Source organism: Podarcis melisellensis (assembly GCF_964234715.1).
Source record: "Podarcis melisellensis genome assembly, chromosome: 9".
NCBI lineage: Eukaryota > Metazoa > Chordata > Lepidosauria > Squamata > Lacertidae > Podarcis > Podarcis melisellensis.
The window spans coordinates 77,413,151-77,435,011 of NC_138541.1; the positions used below are offsets into that span (position 1 = coordinate 77,413,151).

The window sequence follows — 21,861 nt, forward strand, 5'->3', positions numbered from 1 at the left end:
CCTTCCTCCCTTTGGCCTCAGTTTGAAATTAGGCAGCTGCGGGCTCACCTGGCTCAGCAAGATCTGGACCTTGCTGCCGAGAGGGAGGCTGCATTGCAGGTCCCACACATGCTGAACAAGCAGAGCAGCAACCGATACAAAGTTGTGGCGGCTGGAGGGGATTCCGACGACGAGGCAACTGAAAACATCTCAGAATTGCGGCCGCCTCGGGGTGAGTAGTAGAGCCGGCTGCTTAATGCCGCCGAACACGGTCCAACTGAGCGCTGGTGCTATGCAGTCTTTGTTCATTTTAGTGGGTCTTGTGTAGAATCTCCAGGGTCCGGGGTGGGGGTGTGGATAAGCAGTTGTGGTTTGCCAAGATGAAGCTGCCAGGAAATTCATAGCACCCTAGAACTGTAGAATTGGAAGGTGCCCCCAGGGTCATCTAGTCCTACCCCCTGCAATGCAGGAAGCACAGCTAAATAATCCTTGACATATGGCCATCCAACCTCTGTTTAAAAACCTCCAATGCAGGGGATTCCACCACCTTCTGAGGAATAATAATAATAATAAATTTCTTGTAGCCCAACCATCTGACAGGGTTGCCTCAGCCACTCTGGGCAGCTTCCAACAAAGTATAAAGGAACACACCAAAACATCAAACATTAAAAGCTTCCTCAAACAGGGCTGCCTTCAGGTGTCTGTGAAAAGTCATATGATTATTTACCTCTTTGACACCTGATGGGAGGGTGTTCCACAGGGTGGGCACAACTACTGAGAAGGCCTTCTGCCTGGTTCCACGCGGCTTCACTTCTTGCAATGAGGGAACCGCCAGAAGTAGCCCATTCCACTGTTGAAGACAACTTAATGTCAGAAAGTTCTTCCTAATGTTTAGTTAGACTCTCCCTTCTTGTATCTTGAATCCATTGGTTTGGGTCCCACCCTCTGGAGCAGCAGAAAACAAGCTTGCTCTGTCTTCCATGTGGGAGCCCTTCAAGCATTTGAAGATGGCCATCATATCACCTCTCAATCTTCTGTTCTCCAGACTAGACAGACCCAACTCCCTCAACCATTCCTCATAAGGCTCTATTTCCAGATGACCCCTGGTCATCTTGGTCTCCCTCCTCGGCACACCTTCCAGTTTCCCAATATCCTTAAACTGTGGCGCCCAGAACTGGATGCAGCACGCCAGGTGGGAATTGGGAACTGGGTTTGCTCTCTCAGCAGTTTTGTTTCCAGATAAGTCTCTCTGAAATTTTGGGCTGGAACTCATACCACAAGGTTCTCCTGGTGAGCATGTGAAGTGTTCCCCCAGGAAAGATTACAGTTACCTTGTTAAAGCACCCATAGGTGTGCTGTCTTCTTTGGACAGCCTGACATATATCTCCCCGTAAGGTTCCTTGGGGCCCCTCTCCTATAACACTTCATTTATTTCTACCTTTTGGTAAAAATAGGTATTTTGCTATACCTATATTGCTGCCCAATAGCGCATGTTCTCTGGGCGGTTCACATAAAATTAGCATTTTATTCGAGACCTGCAGGAGTTAAAGAAGTGGGTGCAACCTCACATTTTATTTTTATTTCCAGGGGGTATTTTTTTAATTGACTGGCGTTGAGAACGAAAGTCAACTGAGTGAAATGGCAGTATAGTAAAATGTTGGAAAGCGTGGCCTTAGTGCTAGAGCAGGCCAGCTACCCAACATGGTGCCCACTGGAAGTTCTTGGACTCTAACTTCCATCAGTTACAGGTCAGGGCTGGTAGGGGTTGTAGTCCGAAGGGCGCCACATTGGCTACTTCTATGCTAAAGTGTGTGGTCAAGATCAAGCCACTTTTTGCAAACATTTGTTTCAGTAAAAGAAGATTCCCAGCAAAGACTTTCTCTCTCCCTCATGATAGCAAAATGACCCCCATTTTTTTGGGAGTCCATGACAAAATATCCATGCCAAATCAATAGGCGTTTTCTGGCTTTGTTTGTATTTGGCCCTGTGGCTTTTAAGAGTAAGACTTTGCTTTTCCTGGAGCAAAGAAAACTTGCCACCTTTGTTATAGTATGTACGTCAGTGACTTACTAGATGCTGCTGGACTCACAACTCCCATCAGTCGCAGCCAGGATTGCCAGAGGTCAGAGGAGATGGGAGCTAGAGTCCAGCAACCCGTGGAAGGTCTCAGGTTCCCCACCCCAATATAAGTGAACATTTCAAAATTGAAAAGTCTGCAGGAAGTGATTAATTTTGTGAATTTTGTGCAATAAATAATTCCTATTTGTTTTGCTGCCTGCACACCCCCCTCCCATGACAAAGGGCTATTGGAAGATTTCTCAGCCTCCCAGTACGGTGTTGCACTAGTTGGCAGCAGCAGCAGGGAGGTGAACGTGGATGGGATGGAGCCCCTCCTGGTCCTATAAGTATTTCTGGCACAAAGAAATTCATGGTCAGTTTTGTTGTGCTGTATGATCAAATCCCATTTACCGCAGGCATGCCACTTTCCAAACTGGGTTTGCATCTAGCCTCCTTAATCCATTTACCCCTTTTTAATAAGATTTCTTAGTACCTTCCTCATGAGGATACTTTATAATTTATGCATGTTTTCCTCGAGGGTTACATTAGGAATGGACGAGAGTGGTTCACAATTCTAAGTAGGTCTGCTGAATTTATTGTGCTTCTGAGAGTCAGCCTTAAACTTTTATACTTTCTAGACTTTGTTTTCAGGTTGCCACAAGCACATAGTCTTCAAAGGCTTGGTCATGCATAAAACATAGCCAGATAAATCGTTCTTGAATGTTGGTACATTACATTAGTACACTTAAGCGTGCAGAAGATTCACAGCCCGCTTGGAAGCAAGTCTGACTAAAATCAATTGGACTTAATTTTCAAATGTGTGCCTTTTAGAGATGGAAAAGCAGAATGCAGCATGTAACAAAAGGGAGTTTTTCTTTGATGTAATACGGACAGTATGTCTTCTGAAGTTCCTAATGGTATTGTGCATATATCTAGTGTATTCATGCTTTGTGAAAGTTTTCATATACTAGACATAGATTCCATAGCTTCTCTCCTATTCTACATTTGAATTTGATCTTTTTTGGAAGTATAAATATTGTGCTTTTAGCATAGTTGAATATATTGAGACAGCATCAATCAGCTAAAATAACTGTCGTAGAATGAAATAGAAATGGGGCCTCTCATGGGTTTTATATCAACTACACAAAGAAACATCAGAATATAGTATGAACTATTTTATTTTTAATTCATTGAAATATTTATTTCCTGATTTTTACACCAAACTCCTTCCTAGGGCACTAACCGTTCGAGACAACTTGGGACTAGAGAGGTAGTGTGGAGTATTACCCTAGATTTGTTTTGTTCATCTCAAGAAACCCTGGGAAATATAATGAAGCTTTATGCACAGAGGGCAATGTCAGATTTTAGTTCCGTGCTTGCCACATATCCCCACATGAATTTCACCACCAATAATTGCCAAGCTTCTGGAATTTTGTCCCTGGACATCTATGTTGCATTTCTCTTTCACTGTGACATGCTGATGTTGCAGTCTGTGGGCAGATCCACACCATGCTTTTAAAACCCATCCATCACACAATGGCAGCATGTAACTTCCCACCAAAGAATCCTGGGAACTGTAGTTTGTTCAAGGTGCTAGGAATGGTAGCTCTGCAAGGGAAACTGCCTTTTGCCTGATGGAAATGGCCTGACACGGAACCACCAATTGCATTTGGCCGTTCAGGCGTGGGTCACAGCATCAGAAAACTCTGAAGCCTTCATCAGTGTGCCTAGAGAGGCAGAGGCATAAACCAGGCTGGGCAGTCATTTCCTGTGCAAAACCTGCCTTCAGGTCTCCTCAAAATCCTGCAGGTTTAGAGACCTTCAATTCTGCCTTGAACAATGGGCTTTTAGTGAGCTGAATTACCTAATTCATGAGAAACAGGATATTCCCTCTAAAGCTAATTATATCTCCCCCACCCATAAGGAACAATGGAAACATTCAGCGTGGGCTACTTGACCATGAAGGGCCGCAAAATTCCAAGAGAAACGTTAGACTTTTGCTGATTTCTCCTCCCCTCCCTTCATAATGATATTTTTATGGAGCAGTCCATAAGTTAAAGCTCCTTGGAGAGCAGCTGAAAATTTCACTGGTGTATTTACCTGGGACTTTGTGCAATGTTGGAAGTCCTCAAAGCCACAGGATCATGTTCTGTGTGCTACAGACATCAGCGATGCAAGCTGTACTTAACTCTTAAACAGTGCAGTATCCAGATAACTTTTCAATGATTACAGACAGTTTGCAGTTAGTTCTTTACCCACATGTTTATTTTTACCTACACAGGTGATTGACAATTGGGCAACTCTGTCTGCCTGTCAAAGTTGGTCCATGGGGGTGGGGAGGGGAGGATCTGGCCCACCAGCCAGGTCACGTCCTCCCTCTAACGTGCTGGGAGCCAGAGCAGCTGTGTAAAACTCAGACCCAATTCACAGCCTCATAGCTATGTTTGGCCTTCCTGCATCTTCCCAGCCATCATCCAAAGTGCCTTCTTTGAATGGTACACCCATGCGTAGGTGCCTAGGGACATAGCAGCCGGGAGATGGGGAGTGACAGAATCTGATCTGGAGATGTGTTTGTGGTCAGAGCGGGTGGTGGTGGTGGCAAATTACTTAAATTTCATTTCTCCAGTTACAGAATGACCAAAATGGGGCTTTTTGGGGTGTTCATAGGAATTATGTCAAAAATACTTAAATATAAAGAAGATGCCCAGTCTTTTCTGCTAGGTATGAAGAATCTCATTCTGGCAACCAGGCAGGGATGTTCTTTGCACATCTGAGTAGAGTTGGTTTTCATTTTCATTTTTGTGTTGGAAATGACTTGTGAAGGTTTTGACTAATGAAGAATGGGAATGCTAAAACTTTATCTAGCATTTGGATGGAGTATTCACATCTTTGTAAAATGTTACCTATTTGCATATTGCTAGCAGAATGTTCTGCAGATGCCAAAGAAAGTCTTTGACAGTATATGGCAGTCATACCAGTATCAACCTTTTTTCTGTTGAGTTTGCTCCTGTAAAAATCCTTTTAAAACTTGGAGATAAAAGCCCCAGTCTTCATGGCATGCCAAGATCACAATGTTAACTCATAGTGTTTCCTTTTCAATCCATTAATCTTTTTCTTAATACATTATTAGAAATACACATTTCTTTTAACCTTTGCAAGCATGCAGTTGTTTCCCTATTCAGGCACACATCCTGAAGACCATTTTTGGACAGGGGAAGAAAAGGGATTGTAACATGTTTTAAGCATTCCTAACCAACTACTTCGTTTTTTTAATGGAGTCAGTTGTGATCTTGGGGGTAGCAGATTCATTCTGATGCTGCCCCGTTTCTCTCCCACTTTTCCCCTTGTGTTAATTCCTGCAGCCCTATAGCATTGTCTCATCTTCCATTAAAACAATTAATGCTTTGTAGGAAGCCTTTGGAACCTCGGAGCGTGTGTTTGTTATGCTGTCCCCAGAGATAGCTAGTTAGCTTATTAAATGAAGTTGCAATAAGGCAGCCAAAGTGAGGAGGCAATAATGACATTAGACTGTCTTTTATCTGAAGCTGATCCATCAGTGACGACTCTTTGCTTAATAAAAGGCAGCCTGTTTGTTTTGTCATATGCTGGCAAAGTTAAATTGGGTTTAACTAAGATGAATGCACTTGCATTAAAAATGTTTAATCATTCTTGATCATAGATTGAAATAATGCAAAAAAAGTTACTTTACAGGATAGAAATAATGCAAAAACACTTATCTTAAATAAGCTAGAAATAGAAGTACCAAAAAAGCTTACCTTATGGTAAATGGTAAAAAAAATCTAATCAATTAATTAATTAATTAATAAGCTAAGTTAGTGCAGGCAAAGCTATTAATCACTAGGGTAGTGAATTAAAAATGTGTTATGAAAAAGAGCAGATAAGATATTGGTCAAAATATTGGTCAAAAAATGTGTGTGTGAGAAGGGGAATCCCTCTTTGCTGATGTCAAGCATCTTAAATTTTTATAAGTACTTTAAAAATTAAAGCTGTCTAATTAATCAGGGCACTTCGTTATGTGGTCACAAGATTAATCCTATCATTAGATTATTCCAAGTGTTGCACGTGCCCAGTTGCCGAAAGCTCAGTGGGGGGAGTGGGGGAGGGGCACATGCTCTGCATGCAAAACATAGGATCCGTCTTTTGGATTTCTAGATGGGCAAAGACTTAATATGGTGTTAGGTAGATGAACCAGTTGGTATAAGGCAGCTAAAGAGGAAAATGCTACTTAATAATATCTTCTTTTTTAAAAAACACCATCAGACAAACCCACTAGTGATGTTTGGTGGTGCTGGAATTGGACTTATGTTTGCTTAGCTATAAACCTAATAAAGCTATCGTCTCTTCCAGTAATACTGCTCTGAACAAAGAATAACTTTCCTGAGAGAATTGAGTCCCTGCAGGCAGAATTCAGTAGGAGCAGTGGAAACTTTAAAAAATGAATCGCAAATGCTGTTAGCCATAAGCTTCCAGCTGTGTTCTCTTAAAAACAAAGTCATGAAGTTGCACTGAGTGGTACCCTGTGGTAGAAGTGCAAAGTATCGCCGATGAAACTGCTAAATATCCATCATAATGAAGTGGACGAAACTGCCTCTCTCAAAACATACTGAAGTGTGTTCATGTTTTGTGGCTAGCAGCAAAAGGATAAAATTTATATATCCAGGCTTGCAAGAGAATTTACTATTCATTTCCCAAATTTCAGATTCCCCTGAGTATAAACATATAACTTTGCATGCCTGTACCTCAACATATGGTACTCAGAATCTTGACTTGAGCATAGAGCATAGATGCCCATGACTTGAGCATAGATGCTTTCAATGTGTAGAAACACGATCATTACCTAAAAAGACAAAAATGAACAAGATGGATATCGGTCATGTATGATCTAAGTGAGATTCCTGCATTGCAGGGGGTGGGACTAGAAGACCCTGAGAATCCCTTCAACTTATATTTCTATAATTCTATTCTCCGAGTCTAATAAGACTTGTGTTTCTCATACAGGAGATGTTGCCTAGTCCAGGATCAAATGAGGACAATTTCTTGTCTCTAAATGCCCCAATCCCTTACATTAGGAGATGCAATGGAAGAGTCGTACTGTTTATCACTTCCTGTTGTTTACAGTGTTGGCCTTGGCTGGTACACAGCTTCCATTTCTCCCTCTCCTTGAATGCATGTACAAAGAAATCCTCCCCTCCCTTTTAAATCAGTTTAATTCTTATAATTCTTCCTTCAAAGGACTTTGGGTACAGTGATTCCCCCCCTGATGTAGAACACTCATTTCTAAAGGTCCTTCATCCCCATTTACAGTCCAGCAGTGCCAAGGGGTTCTTCTGGTGAAAGCCATCACAGCCTTGAAAATGGATTATATTAATAGACTTCTAGTATAGACTTAAGTACAGTATCAAATCCGTATACATCGTGCTTGAGGCTACTAGTCATACTTTGCATTCCGTATACCTCTGAATGCCAGTTGCTGGAGATCTTGAGGGTGAAAGCGCTGTTGAGCTCATGTCCTACCTGTGGGCACCTGGCTGGGCACTCTGAGAACAGCATGTTGGACCAGGCAGGTCTTTGATCTGATGCAGCCGGGCTGCTCTTGGGTCCTTACGAATGTTGGCATATTGATCAGTTATTTGTATGAGTCTTGGTCAGTGAATCTATTAGAGGGTTTTCACTAGTCCTGCTTTCCAGTGCTGCATTCTGAATAATGGATCACAGGGGTTTCCATCCAGCTGTGTGTTGCAGGTTGCCAACCCTTCCAAAAATGTTTCTGCTCCCTCGTAGCTGCACCACCTTCAGTGTTAGCACACAGAAGGGTCCTTCACAGCCTCTCAGCATCCCTGGCCCTCCGAAGCAACGTCAACCTAGCTGTGTACGCCATTATGGCTACATGGCATTTATAGTATCAATTATGGATGACTGAAATGAAGTGTATTTTAACAGCAGATAGCTGAAAAGCCTTGCAGTGTATTCCTAATCTGGTGGTATTGCCTTGAGCTACACTGAGGCTTCTTTTTAAACTCAGACATGATCAGAAAGCACACCTCTGACTGCAGGCATTTAAAGATCAACAGAGGCCAAAAAAGCTTTTAAAGAGCCAATGAAACCAGGAAGGCATCCATCTTCCCTTTCAGTGTCAAGTTTGATTGCCGTCTTAGGAGTGCAGCTATTTTCAGGTACCAAGCGCTTAGTGGTTTGGGCCTTGTTGGGTGGAGAAAATGTGCCGCGGAAAACATCTGTTCCTTTCACCTGCAAACCACAATGTGCTGTGAAAAAGGCAAGGCTGCAGCCACAGAAACCCAGGGGGCCGTGGAGGATCTGGCTCAAAGGAATGAGCATAAATTTGTCCTCCCTCCCCTCCGCCCTCCTCCTGGAACACAGTATCAAAAAGAGCACTTAAAAGGAGAGGATGCTTTTAAAGCATGTGATATGCCTCAGAGTGGGCAGATCAAGTTGCTTTTCTGCTTGGGTGTTCTTGCACTTAAAAAAACCACGCCATTTTCATATTTCCACAGCAATGTTTTTCATCTCAGCATCGTGCAGAATCTCTCAGCATCTTACATTTATGTTGCTGAAAAATTGTAGAATTAACTCTGTTTTCCTACTGGAAAATAATGTTTTTCAAGGAAACTAAAGGGCTAATCTCTCCAAAAACTGCCCTCTGCAAAGGTTCCACAGAAAAGAGAAAAAGTTGGCTTAGAAATCCAAATTCCATGAAGCTTTGCACCTCCTCCCATTCAATATATGGGGAAATCAAAACATCTGAAACTTTTCATTTTCATAGAATTGGATGACATTTGCAGGGATTGTAGCCCTGCTGAATGAAGAAGGCCTGCCAAATGATAAGGGAACAGATGTGTATTTGTGCTGGTCACCGTTTCCATTTTGATTCCCATGCCCCTCCAAAAAAGGAATCATCTATAACTTGTTTTCTTTTTGGCAGAACTGGATTAAGCTTGCAGGGAGACCCTTAGAAGAGCTTGAACGCTGCCAAATGGAAGGATGGCTGTGCCTATAAGGGCAATCGTTACAGTTTGGCTGTCATTAAAAAGGGATTCACTTAATTTGTAGGCAATTTATATGGATGTAGCATAGAAGAGAGAGGTGCCCCTAGGGAAACAGCCAAATTACAGAGAAATAGGATCAGGGTTTCTTTTTTTCCAATTTTTATTTTCAAAGTTTAAAAAAAAACCCATTTTTTTACACATACACACACGTTTACATTAAACCATAATCCATATCATTTATGGGGTTCCCTGAACCCCCGGACTTCCCCCCACCCCTCCCTTGGCTTCTAGAATTTAACTTCCTTTTTTACTGCATCTAATTACATTTATTTAAATTATTACACTTTAATTTTATCCTTTGTTGTTTTAAATTACAAGTGCTATGTCAATCCTGCTAACATATTTAAATGTTTACAGTGTTATTTAATATATTCTACAAAGTTATGCCATTCTTTGTTGAATTTCTTATCCTCTTGGTGCCTGATCTTCCCGGTCCGCCTTGCCATCTCCGCCTAGTCCATCATCTTCATTATCCATTCTTCTTTCAATGGGGCTCTTTCTTCTTTCCATCCCTGGGCAAATAACATTCTTGCTGCTGTCGTCACATACATTAACAGTAGTTTCTTAGCCTTCGGTAATTCTTCTATTATACCTAATAAGAAAGCCTCTGTTTTTTTAAACAAAAATTATTTTAAACTTTTCCTCCAGATCATTATAAATCATTTTCCAGAAGGCCTTTGCTATTTTACAAGTCCACCACATATGATGGAATGTACCCTCTTTAGCTTTAGCTTTACACTTCCAACATTTATTGGTCGAATTCTTATGCATTTTCACTAGTCTTGTAGGAGTCAAATACCATCGGTACATCATTTCCATATAATTCTCCATGCAGCAGGCTGTAAATTTTAAATCCTCATTTCACAACTTCTTCCATGAAGCAAGTTGTATATTATATCCCACATCTTTTGCCCAATGTATCATTACAGATTTTACTTCCTCATCTTTTGTTTCATAGAATCATAGAGTTGGAAGAAACCACAAGGGCCATGGAGTCCAACCCCCTGCCAAGCAGGAAACACCATCAGAGCACTCCTGACATATGGTTGTCAAGCCTCTGCTTAAAGACCTCCAAAGAAGGAGACTCCACCACACTCCTTGGCAGCAAATTCCACTGTCGAACAGCTCTTACTGTCAGGAAGTTCTTCCTAATGTTTAGGTGGAATCTTCTTTCTTGTAGTTTGGATCCATTGCTCCGTGTCTGCTTCTCTGGAGCAGCAGAAAACAACCTTTCTCCCTCCTCTATGTGACATCCTTTTATATATTCCCATTCCAGCAAATTTTTACATTTTCAACAGAACCTTATCGTTGTTTCCCAACAGTTTTTTCTGTAACCTCGAAAAATTCTTTACCAAAACCGTCTCCTTTATCCACTCTAAAGATGTCATTTACCATATTTTCCCATGTATAAGGCAATGCTTTTGGCTAAAAAAAATTAGGCAAAAATTGGGTGTCATCTTAGACACAGATAGTGAGTGCAGAGGGGGGGTGTGTGATTTTAAAAAAAAAAGCTAAACAACTTAATTTCTTAATTTTGGGTTTAAAAAAATAGGAGTCGTCTTATACATGGGGGCGTCTTATACATGGAAAAATACAGTAATTGGTGATATTGTAGCCAATCAGTTAGCAGATGTCTTATGTCTTCAAACTTGGTAAATTTCAGTTGGTTTTCCTCCTCGGTTAACAACTCTATATACGTTGCTCATTCTTTTTCCACATTTATTTTTTTGACTAACAACGTTTCTAATGGTGATAACCACCATGGGGTTTTATTCCCTAATAAGTTATTATATTTTTCTCAAACAGCATAAATTGATTTTCTAACAATACAGTTTAGAAATCCTTATGAACTTTCGATTTTCCATACCAGAAATATGCATGCCACCCAAATATATTAGCATGGCCTTCCAGATCTAAAATAATCTGGATTCCTCAAAGTCATCCATTCTCATAGCCAGCAAAGACAAGACATCTCAATATAATTTTAAATCCGGAAGGGCGAATCCACCTCTTTCTTTAGCATCTGTTAGTAACTTATACTTAATCCTAGACTTCTTCCCCTGCCAAATAAATTTAGATAGATCTCTTTGCCATTGTTTGAAGTGTCCTGTTCCGTTGACTATCAGTATAGATTGAAATAAAAATAACATTCTTGGCAAGACATTCATTTTTATTACCAAGATGCTTCCCCATAACGATAATATCATTCTTCCCTATATTTCCAGATATATTTCTCTTAATATCATTCCAAACCTTTATATAATTATCTTTAAATATGTTTATATTTTTTTGTTGTCAACCATACCCCTAGATATTTCACCTTCTTTTCTATCCCCAGCTCTGTTATCTGTCTCAACTAATTTTTCTTCTGTTCTGTCATATTTTTTACCACCAGTGAGGATCAGGGTTTCTTGTGTGGGGACCTTTGAAGTTGAGAGATAGGGAGTGGGGCTGGGCGATGTTAGGCTTGCAACATTGCGATGTATCACCAGCCAAACGTTGCAAGGTTGAAACGAGCTGCATTGGCCCCGTGAGGCGCAGGTGAAGAAATTGTTCCAGCTCTCGCCATGGCAGCTGAGGCGCTTTCACCCCAGCGCCTTGGGGGGGTGGGGCCAGTGCAGCTGCTTAGCTGGGGGGCAGAAATTATCCCACTCCCCCAGCTGAGCGAGCCCAGTGTCTTCACTGAGGGGCAGGCAGCCACGCACCCCTGAACAGAGGTTTAAAGCAGCCCCCACTCCAGCTCCAGCTCGCTCAAGCCATAGGCAAAGTCAGGGCTCTGTTACACTTGAGGAAGCCCTTTGAACACTCCGTTGGCAGGGGTCCCTCAGTCTTTGGGGAGTTGGGGGGCAAGCAAGCTGCCTCTGTAGCTTGTTTTTCCCTTCTCGCTGGGCACCAGAGGCAGAGGGACTCAGCAGTTTCACCCACAATAGACCACCAGGTGAAACTGCCATCACAGTCTGGCCCTCATACCAGTATCGATGCATCACCCAGGCCTAATAGGGAGAATTAAAAGGCATTTGCTTCCTTGCCTGTGGGTTTGGGAGGTGATGAATTTGTTATGAAAATGGCACATATTGGACAGGTGCCCCTGGGAAAGTAAGCAGCATAATTTCAGAAGCATGGGTGTAGGAGCTGGGGTGCTATGATGAATGAAGAGCTACGCTTGTGTTCTGCTCACTTGGCACCAAAAACCGTGGCCCAGAAGCAGAAGGATTTCTGTGTTCAGCATTTTCCAAGGCAGCAGTACTAGCACAACTGGCACAGAGAATGGAACAGACAGGAGCAAGGTGGTGCATTATGTCAGTTCAACATCCCTTCTTCAAAACACAGTGATTGTAGAAGTCTGATAAAACATTCCCTCTGATTTGACCTGTCATTCATGCAAATGCTCCCCCTCACGCACTGTTTTATTTTCCTCCTTTGTCAAGAAATATTGCTTTGAAGCTGTTTCTCTCTTACACATTTTGCATGGAAGTAATCCTTGTAGTTGAATATATGCTCACCACCATGTTTGGGACAAGTACTCTTTCGTGTCATATTTCACACATGATTTGTGCCTTTCTGCTCTCTTTTTTTTCTTTTTCTTTTGGATAACCAAGCATAGCCCTCAAACATCACATGAGGAACTCACAATTTTGTGTTTTGAAAATGCTGTGTGAAATAGGATTCTGAGTTTCTTCCCATAATGGCATTATGGGTCCATGTGCTGGAGAACTTAATCTAGTACATGATTGGAATTTTTCTGTTGACATTTCCCCCATTTACATTCACAGAGACCTTGGTCAAAGACGATATGAACAACTACATCAGTCAGTACTACAATGAGCCCAGTAGTGGTAAGTTTGAATTCTAGAAACTAAAGAGGCTTGCTGCCGTTTCTCAGCAAGTGAGCCAGAGTCAGGCCACTGGTCTGTCTGGCTCAGCATTGCTGATGCTGAGAGGTTGGGGGCTCTCCGGGATTTCAGCCTCTCCCAGGGCTTGCTCAGTCAGACTTGCGGCATGCAGAGCAGATGTCCCACCCCACTGTGATGTGGTTACTGATGCTGAAGCAGGTTTTGAACCTGCGCAGGCTTCAGGTGAAGAAGGCTCCAGTGAGAGGCTTAATTCTAAAACTAGAATCCGTGTCCCTTGAGCTGACCTCAGAAGGGCATCATCTGACTTCACCACACAGAATGAGGCAGGTTATAGTAGCCAAGGGAAAGCGTTCCACATGTTGGCTTCCTACAGTGGTACCTCAGAAGTCGAACAGAATCCATTCCAGAAGTCCGTTCAACTTCCAAAATGTTTGGAAACCAAGGCGCGACTTCTGATTCCAAAGAATGTTCACAAACCAGAACACTCACTTCTGGGTTTGTGGCGTTCAGGAGCTAAAACATTCGACTTGCAAGGCGTCTGCAACCCAAAGTAGGGTTGTATTCTGTGACTGGCCCCTGGAAACTGCAACGTGCTCTTCTTTAAGCCCTGCTGCCAAATCTGTTTCTCCTTCTCCTCCTCCCTTCCGGTAGAAACATTCATGTCTGCCCATATTGGGAATGGGAATATGTTGATCAGCTCCCATCAGCCTCAGTCAATATGGCCAGTGGTCAGGGATGGTGGGAATTGGAGTCCTATCTAGTACAGTGCCGCTGAGCAAGCCGTCTGATTCCAGCAGATCTTGCAACCAACTTGACCCAACTGCCCACCCACCTTTCTGTCTAGCAGCTTGGAAGAACAGAAGCCCTGTTAAAATCTGCACCTCCCTGTGCAATCCACTCTGTTGTATTGGCATAGGAAGGTTTCATGCCATGTCGAACCTTTCATCTTCCAGCACATCCTTACGGATGCCCTTTAAACATCGGGTAGCAATTACTATTCAAGGGCTTCAATATTACTGATTTTTTTGTTTTTATATTGTTGCAAACTGCTGTGATATATTGTCAGGGGCTCAGGAGCAGAGGCACAGGGGAGAGAGGGAATGGAGAGCGAAGGGGAAGAATCTGAGGGAAGCGTAGGGGAGTATGACAGTGACCCGAGAGATTCCATGAGCTTCTCCAGCGAATCAGAAGATTCCCAGAAGGGGGCGCCGATGGCCAGGGCAAGGGGAGTGCCAGGGGGTACGCACCAGAAACAAGAGGCCAGCGGGGACTCCCAAAGCAGCAGCTGGAGATCAGGACCAGCTTCCCCACCAGAGCGTAGTGGGGGGGAAGGGTCCCATGGATCAGGGCCAGCGTCTCCCCCAGCAGGGAGAGAAGATGAGTCAGGGCTGACCACGCCTCCATCGCAGAGTGAGGGAACGGAGGGGAAGTCAGTTTCAGCTAGCCTCCCCGAAGGGGGAAGCAGTGATAGGAGCAGTGTGACGGTTAGGAGGAAGGTGGCCGGCTGGGCGCGCGCGCCAAGTTCAAATGTGCAGGCGCGCGGCACAGCAGGAAACACGGATTGGGAACCAGGTCCTAAAGCCCACCGGAGGGAGGGGGAAGACTCAGGAGAATCAGCGTCAGAAGAGTGTAGAAGGAGCGAGACACCAGCGGACAGGCGGACCCAGAGGAGGAAAGAGCAGAGGAAGAGGTGGAGCAAGGCTAGAGTCTTAAACTGGTGTCTGGGGGGAGGAGACTCAGACGGAGCTTCAGCGGTCTAGAGTTTGAGACGTAGAGCTGCGTGCCGCGACTTTGAAATCGAAACTGAACTTCAATAAAGACTTTTGTAAATAGTAACGCACTGGCGTTGGTCCTTTGTGAGCTGGGACATTATATAATGCTTTATCATATATATTTATGATAAAGCATTATATAAATATTTTTATATATAAAGTAATTAATTAAATAATTAAAGCTTCATTTTGGTGACTGCTGGCCATTAGTAGTTTCTTACTCATTGTTTGCGAATATATTGGGGGGGGGCGGGATACGCAGCAACATGATTCCATACCCAGACGGGCAAGTCTGTTCTTAGGCGCCAACTCCATGGAAATCAGTGGAGGCGGGATAGTTCTGATTCCTTTCCATGGGGCTTGCAAGGGGAACTTCTAGGTGTCGGAAGCTGCCTCACACTCAGTCAGACCATCGGTCCCTGTAGCTCCCTGTTGTGTATCCTGACTAGCAGCGGCTCGCTAGGGTTCAAGACTGAGGACACTTACAGCTCTCCTTGGAGATGACAGGATTCGAATCCAAGACCTTCTGCATGCGGAGCAGATGCTCTACCAGTGAGCTATGATCCTTCCAGCTTGTTTCTGCCCTGGGCTTCTGGAAGCCTTTAGGCTGGACAGCAGGAGGCCTCCCCTGGAAGCCAACAGTGATGTTTTAAGATTCAGCTGTACTTTGAGGTCTAAATATTTTATTTTTCAAAATGCAGCATCTCAAATGGAAACGGGGGGAAGCAGCCCCCCCCTGGGGAGGAAGCTGATGAGAGGCCATGCTGATGTCCTTTTAAAGGGGTTAAGCTGAATGAGTGAAGGATAAAATAATTTGACACTAGAGAAGACCAATCTTAGTCTAGTGGTCACTGGGTCATACTTGAAATGGATTTCATTCTGAAACTGCCGCACCACTTCATGCACACATAACCCTTTATTCATGTTATTAAAAAGTAGAAAGCATATATTCGAAACAGCTTTCCTGATTTGTGGAGCGGGAGTTGGGTAGAACTCCATTTTTAAAAAGCAGAATTTTTAATTTGCTAATTAGCATCATAAATACATTTTATTTTATCCTAAATAATAATATATTTTAACAGGCACCTGCATCTATATCTCACAAATGCAGGGCACGGATGCAAGCTACAGAAAAGTTGAGGTGTCTTTTGTGTGTTTTTATTATACCTGGTATCAGATGGAAGGAACCTGTAAATCTTGCAACCAAAACCCTCAGATTCTGTTAACTGTGTAAATTAAGAAAGTAAGAGGCAGCCCTCACAGTCACACTCGCCTCTTTGCCAGGACTCTGCTGACCCAGAAATTCCCCCCAGGTCTGCCTTTCCCTGTAACAACCTGCCTGTGTTTTGAGGTCTCCAGGGGAGGCTCTTGTGCTGAGGTCCCGCTTGTGGCTCCGCGTGAGAAGAGGAGGCTGGACTCCCTGCGTCAGTGGCCTGGATCCAGCCAGGATTTCAACCAACATTTTATGTAGCTCTTTATAGTAAAAAAAACTTTTAAAGTGGTTTACATGTAAACTTTTTAAAAACGTTGTCCTAAAAGCTAAAGCAGGGTACAAAACAGAAAATTAAAATGCTAAGAGTTTGAGTTCAGAAAAGCCTGGGCAAACATTTAGGTTTTTAACAGGTGTTTAAAAGTCATTACTTTAGGAATGGCTGTTTATTGTTTACTGCCCTGATACCTTTTGATGAGGGGTGATTCATAAATATCTTAATACATATAAATAAATAAATTTATAAATCATCCTAATAAAGAAGTGATAACAAGTGACTTTTACCTGTTTGTATCTCTGTGAAATCTGCAATTCCAAAAACAACTTCCAAGGTTCACAGATCTTCCCTTCGTGGGTGGTGCAGACGCCCTATTCTGAATAGTGCTTCTTGTAGCATAGGGTTAGGGGCAGTGGGGTAAGTTTGGAGAGCCAGCACAGGGGGGGGGGCAGGTGGCCTGAATAAGCTTGAAAGCTGCTGCTGTAACCCTTTCCCCCTTCTGCTGTGTGCCTGTAGAGAGCGGTGTTCCAGAAGGAGGCATCTGTGTCATTACGACGGCTGCAATTGACGTGCACCACCCCAACATCTCCTCCGACCTCTTCACGGTGGACGTGCCCATGAAGGTTATGGGGAGCAACGGGACGTCCGCCAGCGTTGCCTCAGGCAGTGCCTCCAGGTCCACAGACAGCTCCGTCACCAGAGCCCAGAGTGACAGCAGCCAGACCTTTGGCTCTTCCACGGACTGCAGTACCACCCGGGAGGAGTCCTCTGAGTATTGCCCCTTGGAGAGGGCTTGCCATGTAGCCAAACGTGACCAGGTAGATTCTTCTTCCACCCACAGCAGAGTCAACAATGCCGTGGTGCAAGAACTGCTGTCATCCTTGTCCGACGATTCCTGCTTGACACAAAAAGGACTGGATCCGGTCAACCTTAAACTGCCAAGCCCATCAGGGTCTACCAAAGCCAGCCCAGAACTGGAGCACCGAGTGAACATTTACAACAGGAAGAACCAAGAAAGCTTTGGTATGTTTCAGATAAAGCCTGTAATCCACTTTCAGCAGAATACGCCTGTGATCGACAAGTATACGCCTTTGGAATCCAAAGAGCAAAAGTTAAACAGGGTCCCAGATTCATAGTCCTTTTGCTGCCATTGGGGTTATAAAAAAATAAAGGAGATGCTTTGCAAGGGAGACATACTAAAGCTTTAAATGGGGCTGCCGGAACCAACCCCCGGGTGGGTATTTTGCGTGGATCAGAATGAGTTAAATATTCTTTTAAATAGGGGGGGAAATGCATGAGTTGTGAGAGAGCCAGCACGGAAAATTTGACATTTCTACCACCTGAAGTCCTAGTTGAAGGGATGGGGGCAGAGACCCATAATGTTAAAACAATGACCTCAAAGATGTATAGATTCTTAATGCGTTTTTTTTAAAGAAGCAGACACAAATCACACAGTTTTTAAGGAATTCTGGACAATCTTCTATCAGGTCAGGTTTCAGCAGGGTATATGATACAAGCGGATGTAAACTTCTCTCCTCCTCTTTCTTACAATCTCCCTTTATATGTGACAACTGCAAACCCCTTTGTATAAAGATGGCAAATATTTTTGTTCTTCCTGAGGAGAAAACAAAAACATTTTTCAGGGAGTACTTTGAATGATGCAGATCAAAGAAATTTTAAAAAAGTGATCTTTTTATTTTTAGCATGAACTTTGGGAAGAAAATATTTTGACAAAATTAAAAGTTGTCGTCTCCAAGACAATAGAGTAAAAATGGACATTTTACAAATATGGTTTTAATTAAAAAGAATTTTTTTATATTAAAAAATCATAAATGCATGATGCTTCGTTTTTTAAAAAATACTTTAAGCCTACTTTGGTGTGATATGTAGTGGGTGGGTGTGGGTGTTGTTTTTTGTTTTTTAAAGCAGCCGTGGCTCCCCTGTGGCCCTCACATGATCCTGGGCTACAGTTCCATCATCCCATTGGCTACACTGCCTGGGCGGATGGGAGTTTTGTCCCACATCAGCATCTAAAGAGCCACAGGCTGGCCCCTCCTGCGCTAAAGCAGGCAATGTCATTTCATGTTAGACATTTGTTTAGCTCTCCTTTCTACATTAGGGGGTGGGGTCTTTTCAGATCATTTGATGTGGCTTATTCTTATGGAGGGAGGAGTGGTAGCCATGTAACTCTTATGCCTATCCTGTCATGTCTTGGAGGAGAGATCTATCAGCAAGCATTGGCCATGGCTCCTTATTCCCAAGTTCAGAAGTGGTGGGTGCTGACATGACAGAACCAAAATGGGCCCCCTGAGCAACAATAGGATTGGTATCTGCATGCTGAGGGTAATCCAGAAATTTGCAGAAATACAGCAATTCATTTTTTTTAAGGAGGGAGGGATAACAAAGAAAAAACCCAAACTTCTCAATAAGGAATGCTCAGAAGCTACAGACAGTTGATTGCTACTTAGAAAAGAAAAATGGAGGCTGGAAGGAATAACTGGGAGGGGGGCATTACTGGCTGGAACCCTGAACTGGAGCACTCCTATTGAAAGGCAATGATACACCACCACATTTTGTTGCAGGCCCCATTTTTTCCGAATTCCTGCACAGGAATGGCTGGGGGGCAACAGTAGGCAGGGTTTTCTCCATGACCTGCTTCCCAGATTCTTCTGGCTGCTGGAAACAGGAAGCTTGAAAGTGAATGCCTGGTCTGATCCAAGGGCACCCTTCTTACAGTGAGAATGTGAACAATTTGTTTTCAAAATATTGGTAGATAAGGAATTATTTTATACCCACTAACTCCCGATAGTTACCAAGCCTATGAAGGCTACCTAGCTGCTTTTCCCTCTAAATAACACATGGCTAGAAGGATTGATTCCTCTTCTTATAAGGGCAGTAGTATTTGTTTTCTTGGTCCAAAGGTAGATGAGGCCACCAGCTTGCTGAAGCTAAGCCTGCTCTGTGTCTGGATGGCAGCTGTCTCCTTGTGCATTTCTGACACTGTATTTTCAAAATCATTTCTTGTGGGTGACCTGCAGATCTCCCACTCATTTCTTTGACCTTTACATCTTCTACTTCAGGAACCAAGATGAACCAATATAGGAAAATAGGAAACTATCATAAGTCTACCAAGCTCAGCATTGTCCATACTGAATAGAAGCAGCTCTTTGGGGCTTCAAACGGGGACAATGCCAGATCATATTGAGCCAACTTGTGCTTCACCACCTCGCACAGAAAGTATGTGATACCCACAGCTGAATCTAATGGTATTTGCTGTATCTTTGCCTGGAGGTACAAAGTGGTTGTAACTTTGATGGCGGTTATCCCCTTCCTCTGCAAGACAGATGCTGTTTTGAAGATGGGAGTTGCACATGAAGCTGAGAGGTCTTGAGCAAGTCAAAAGCTAGACCGGCAGATGGGCTCAGAGGCTCAGCAGCTGGAGGCAGTATCTGGCAATGCTCCAGTCTGTCCCCTATGGCGGTTATTATTTTTAATACTTTTGTAAAGCAGCTAAAAGGGATCCTGCTTTTCCAGTCACATCGGGACACCGGTAGCTTGTTTTTATGCTGTTGACAGTGATCTGTGCTTAGCATTAGGAAGTGCTGAAGTGTGTGTTGGGCTGGGGCTTGCGTAAAGATGGAGGCTGGGGCAAAGCTATAGCTATCTCTGCTCCTTTCTTATGCTGGAGGACTCAAGTGGTTTTTTGCCAGTTTTTATTAGGAAAACATCTGTTCATGCTGGATTCACACAGGAAAAATCTGATTCCTGTGGCTCTTTTGTAAATTACTGTAGATTCCACATACTGTTGTTTAGTTGTTTTTACTCATAAAAATGACACAAAACGGAAATACACAAAAATCAGTTACTATAAACACAAATCAATAAAAACTTTTTAAAAACAAGCAAATGAAAGACGCAGCAGATCATGCGCCACCAAAAGAAGCCACAAATACTAAGAAAAACCCTTCAAACTAAGGGCCAAAAGTCTGGGTAAAAAGGAAAGATCCTGCCTTGCACCTAAAGCTAAATGAAGATGGGCTAGGTGAGCTCTGGAGAGAGCATTCCACAGGCAGGGAGCCAGCAGGGAGAAAAGGTCCATACTTGTGTCGCCACCCTCCAGACCTTCTGAGAATGACCATGCAGAAGGGCCTCAGGTGACCAGTACAGGGTCCAGGCTGTTTCGCATGGCTAGAAGCGACCCTTGAGGTATAGGTCAAAACCAGCATTTTAAATTCATCCCAGAAATTAACTGGCAGTGCAGTCAGGCCCGGATTAGTGAGCAACCTCCTGTCAGAATTCTGCATCAGCTGCAGTTTCCAAGTCATCTTCAACACATTGCTGTAATCTAACCCAGAGGGTACCAGAGCATAGACAACAGAAGTTAGGTTAATCCCTGTCCAGATAGGGGTGTAGATGCCCACCAACCAAAGGCCACGAGCCTCAAGTGATAGTGATTGACCCAGCAGCACACCCTTAGCTACACATCTGCTCCTTTAGAAGGACTTGCAGGCCACGTCCCATCCATGCAGTCAAAATAAATTAAAAAATTGTCCAGTAGCACCTTAGAGACCAACTAAGTTTGTTCTGGGTATAAGCTTTCGTGTGCACGGCTACCTACCTGAATCCATCCATGCAATTTACGGAACCACCCACTAACAGTGTCTCTGCCTTTTCTGGATTAAGCTTCAATTTATTAGCTCTCATCCAGTTGAAGACAGGCCAGTGGACCGCCATTATAAAGGCAGAGAATTATAAAGAGAGAAGAGAATCATTTTTTCTCCCTTTTAATTTTCAGCTGATGTCTCATGAAGCTGGAAGGAATTGCTGATATAAACTGGCTGAACACAGATGGAGCATTATATAGCTTTCTATACAGTGGAACCTCCTTGCACAATATCAATGATTTCTTTCATAGCTCACCTACACATTCTGTAACTAAATGCCTCCAATAGCCTACCAGGGAATATTCCTATCTAGCTCCTAGTGGCTTGAATCATTTATCACAGCCAGATACAGCTTTGCAGGACCAACACCATTTATGGCAAACCATTCACAAGCTTCCTTTGGGCCTACATGATTGTTTTGTCCGACTCCTTTTTGCTTCTTGTCTCTTTCAACTTTGTGGTTTCTTTCTCTTCTGAAGCCTAACCACCACAGACAGGCTGTCTCTAAGGCTTCTGTTCTGGTTATAGCAGCTAACCATCCTCCCCCCACCCCCACCTCCCTGTTATGTTGGCTGTCTAATCACGTCACAATCAGATTAGATCTGCTAATAGGGTGGAAGTCACAACTCCCAGGATAGGCACCAGATCTGCCCAACTGTCATCTATTTATTAAAGATGCAGATCATGACAGAGCAGGAGATAGGAGCCCAAGGTAAAATAAAACCTAGTGACCATGCAGGCTTGGTGGAGAGGAAAACCAAGATGACAACATGCTATCCACAGGTTAAGATTTTTCCCAAGGGCCTGCAACAGACCTCTGGGCCTGCAATCCACAGCCTATTGTTAAAGCAGCTGCTGTATTGCTAGATGCACTATTTTAAGGAAGCTAGTGGCTCTAGTGATATTTTATTAAAGGAACCAGGGGTACCTCAGCTTACAGACGCTTCAGGTTACAAACTCCG

The 21,861-nt window shown here is 43.4% G+C and overlaps 1 protein-coding gene across 6 annotated transcripts in view; it reads left to right on the forward strand.

Annotated features, from left to right (window-relative positions):
• Positions 1-18,117, forward strand: part of TMEM266 (transmembrane protein 266) — a 91,954-nt gene extending 73,837 nt beyond the window's left edge. For 4 of the 6 annotated variants that reach the window (XM_081925653.1, XM_081925656.1, XM_081925655.1 and 1 more), the window contains 3 exons: positions 22-211; positions 12,896-12,958; positions 16,752-18,116. In XM_081925653.1, the coding sequence (XP_081781779.1) occupies positions 22-211; positions 12,896-12,958; positions 16,752-17,371 (873 nt within the window). In that variant the 3' untranslated portion in view covers positions 17,372-18,116. Of the gene's footprint in view, positions 1-21; positions 212-12,895; positions 12,959-16,751 lie in introns of all 6 variants that reach the window. The other 2 variants (XM_081925658.1, XM_081925657.1) reach the window with 2 other exon arrangements.
• Positions 18,118-21,861: the final 3,744 nt, after the last annotated feature.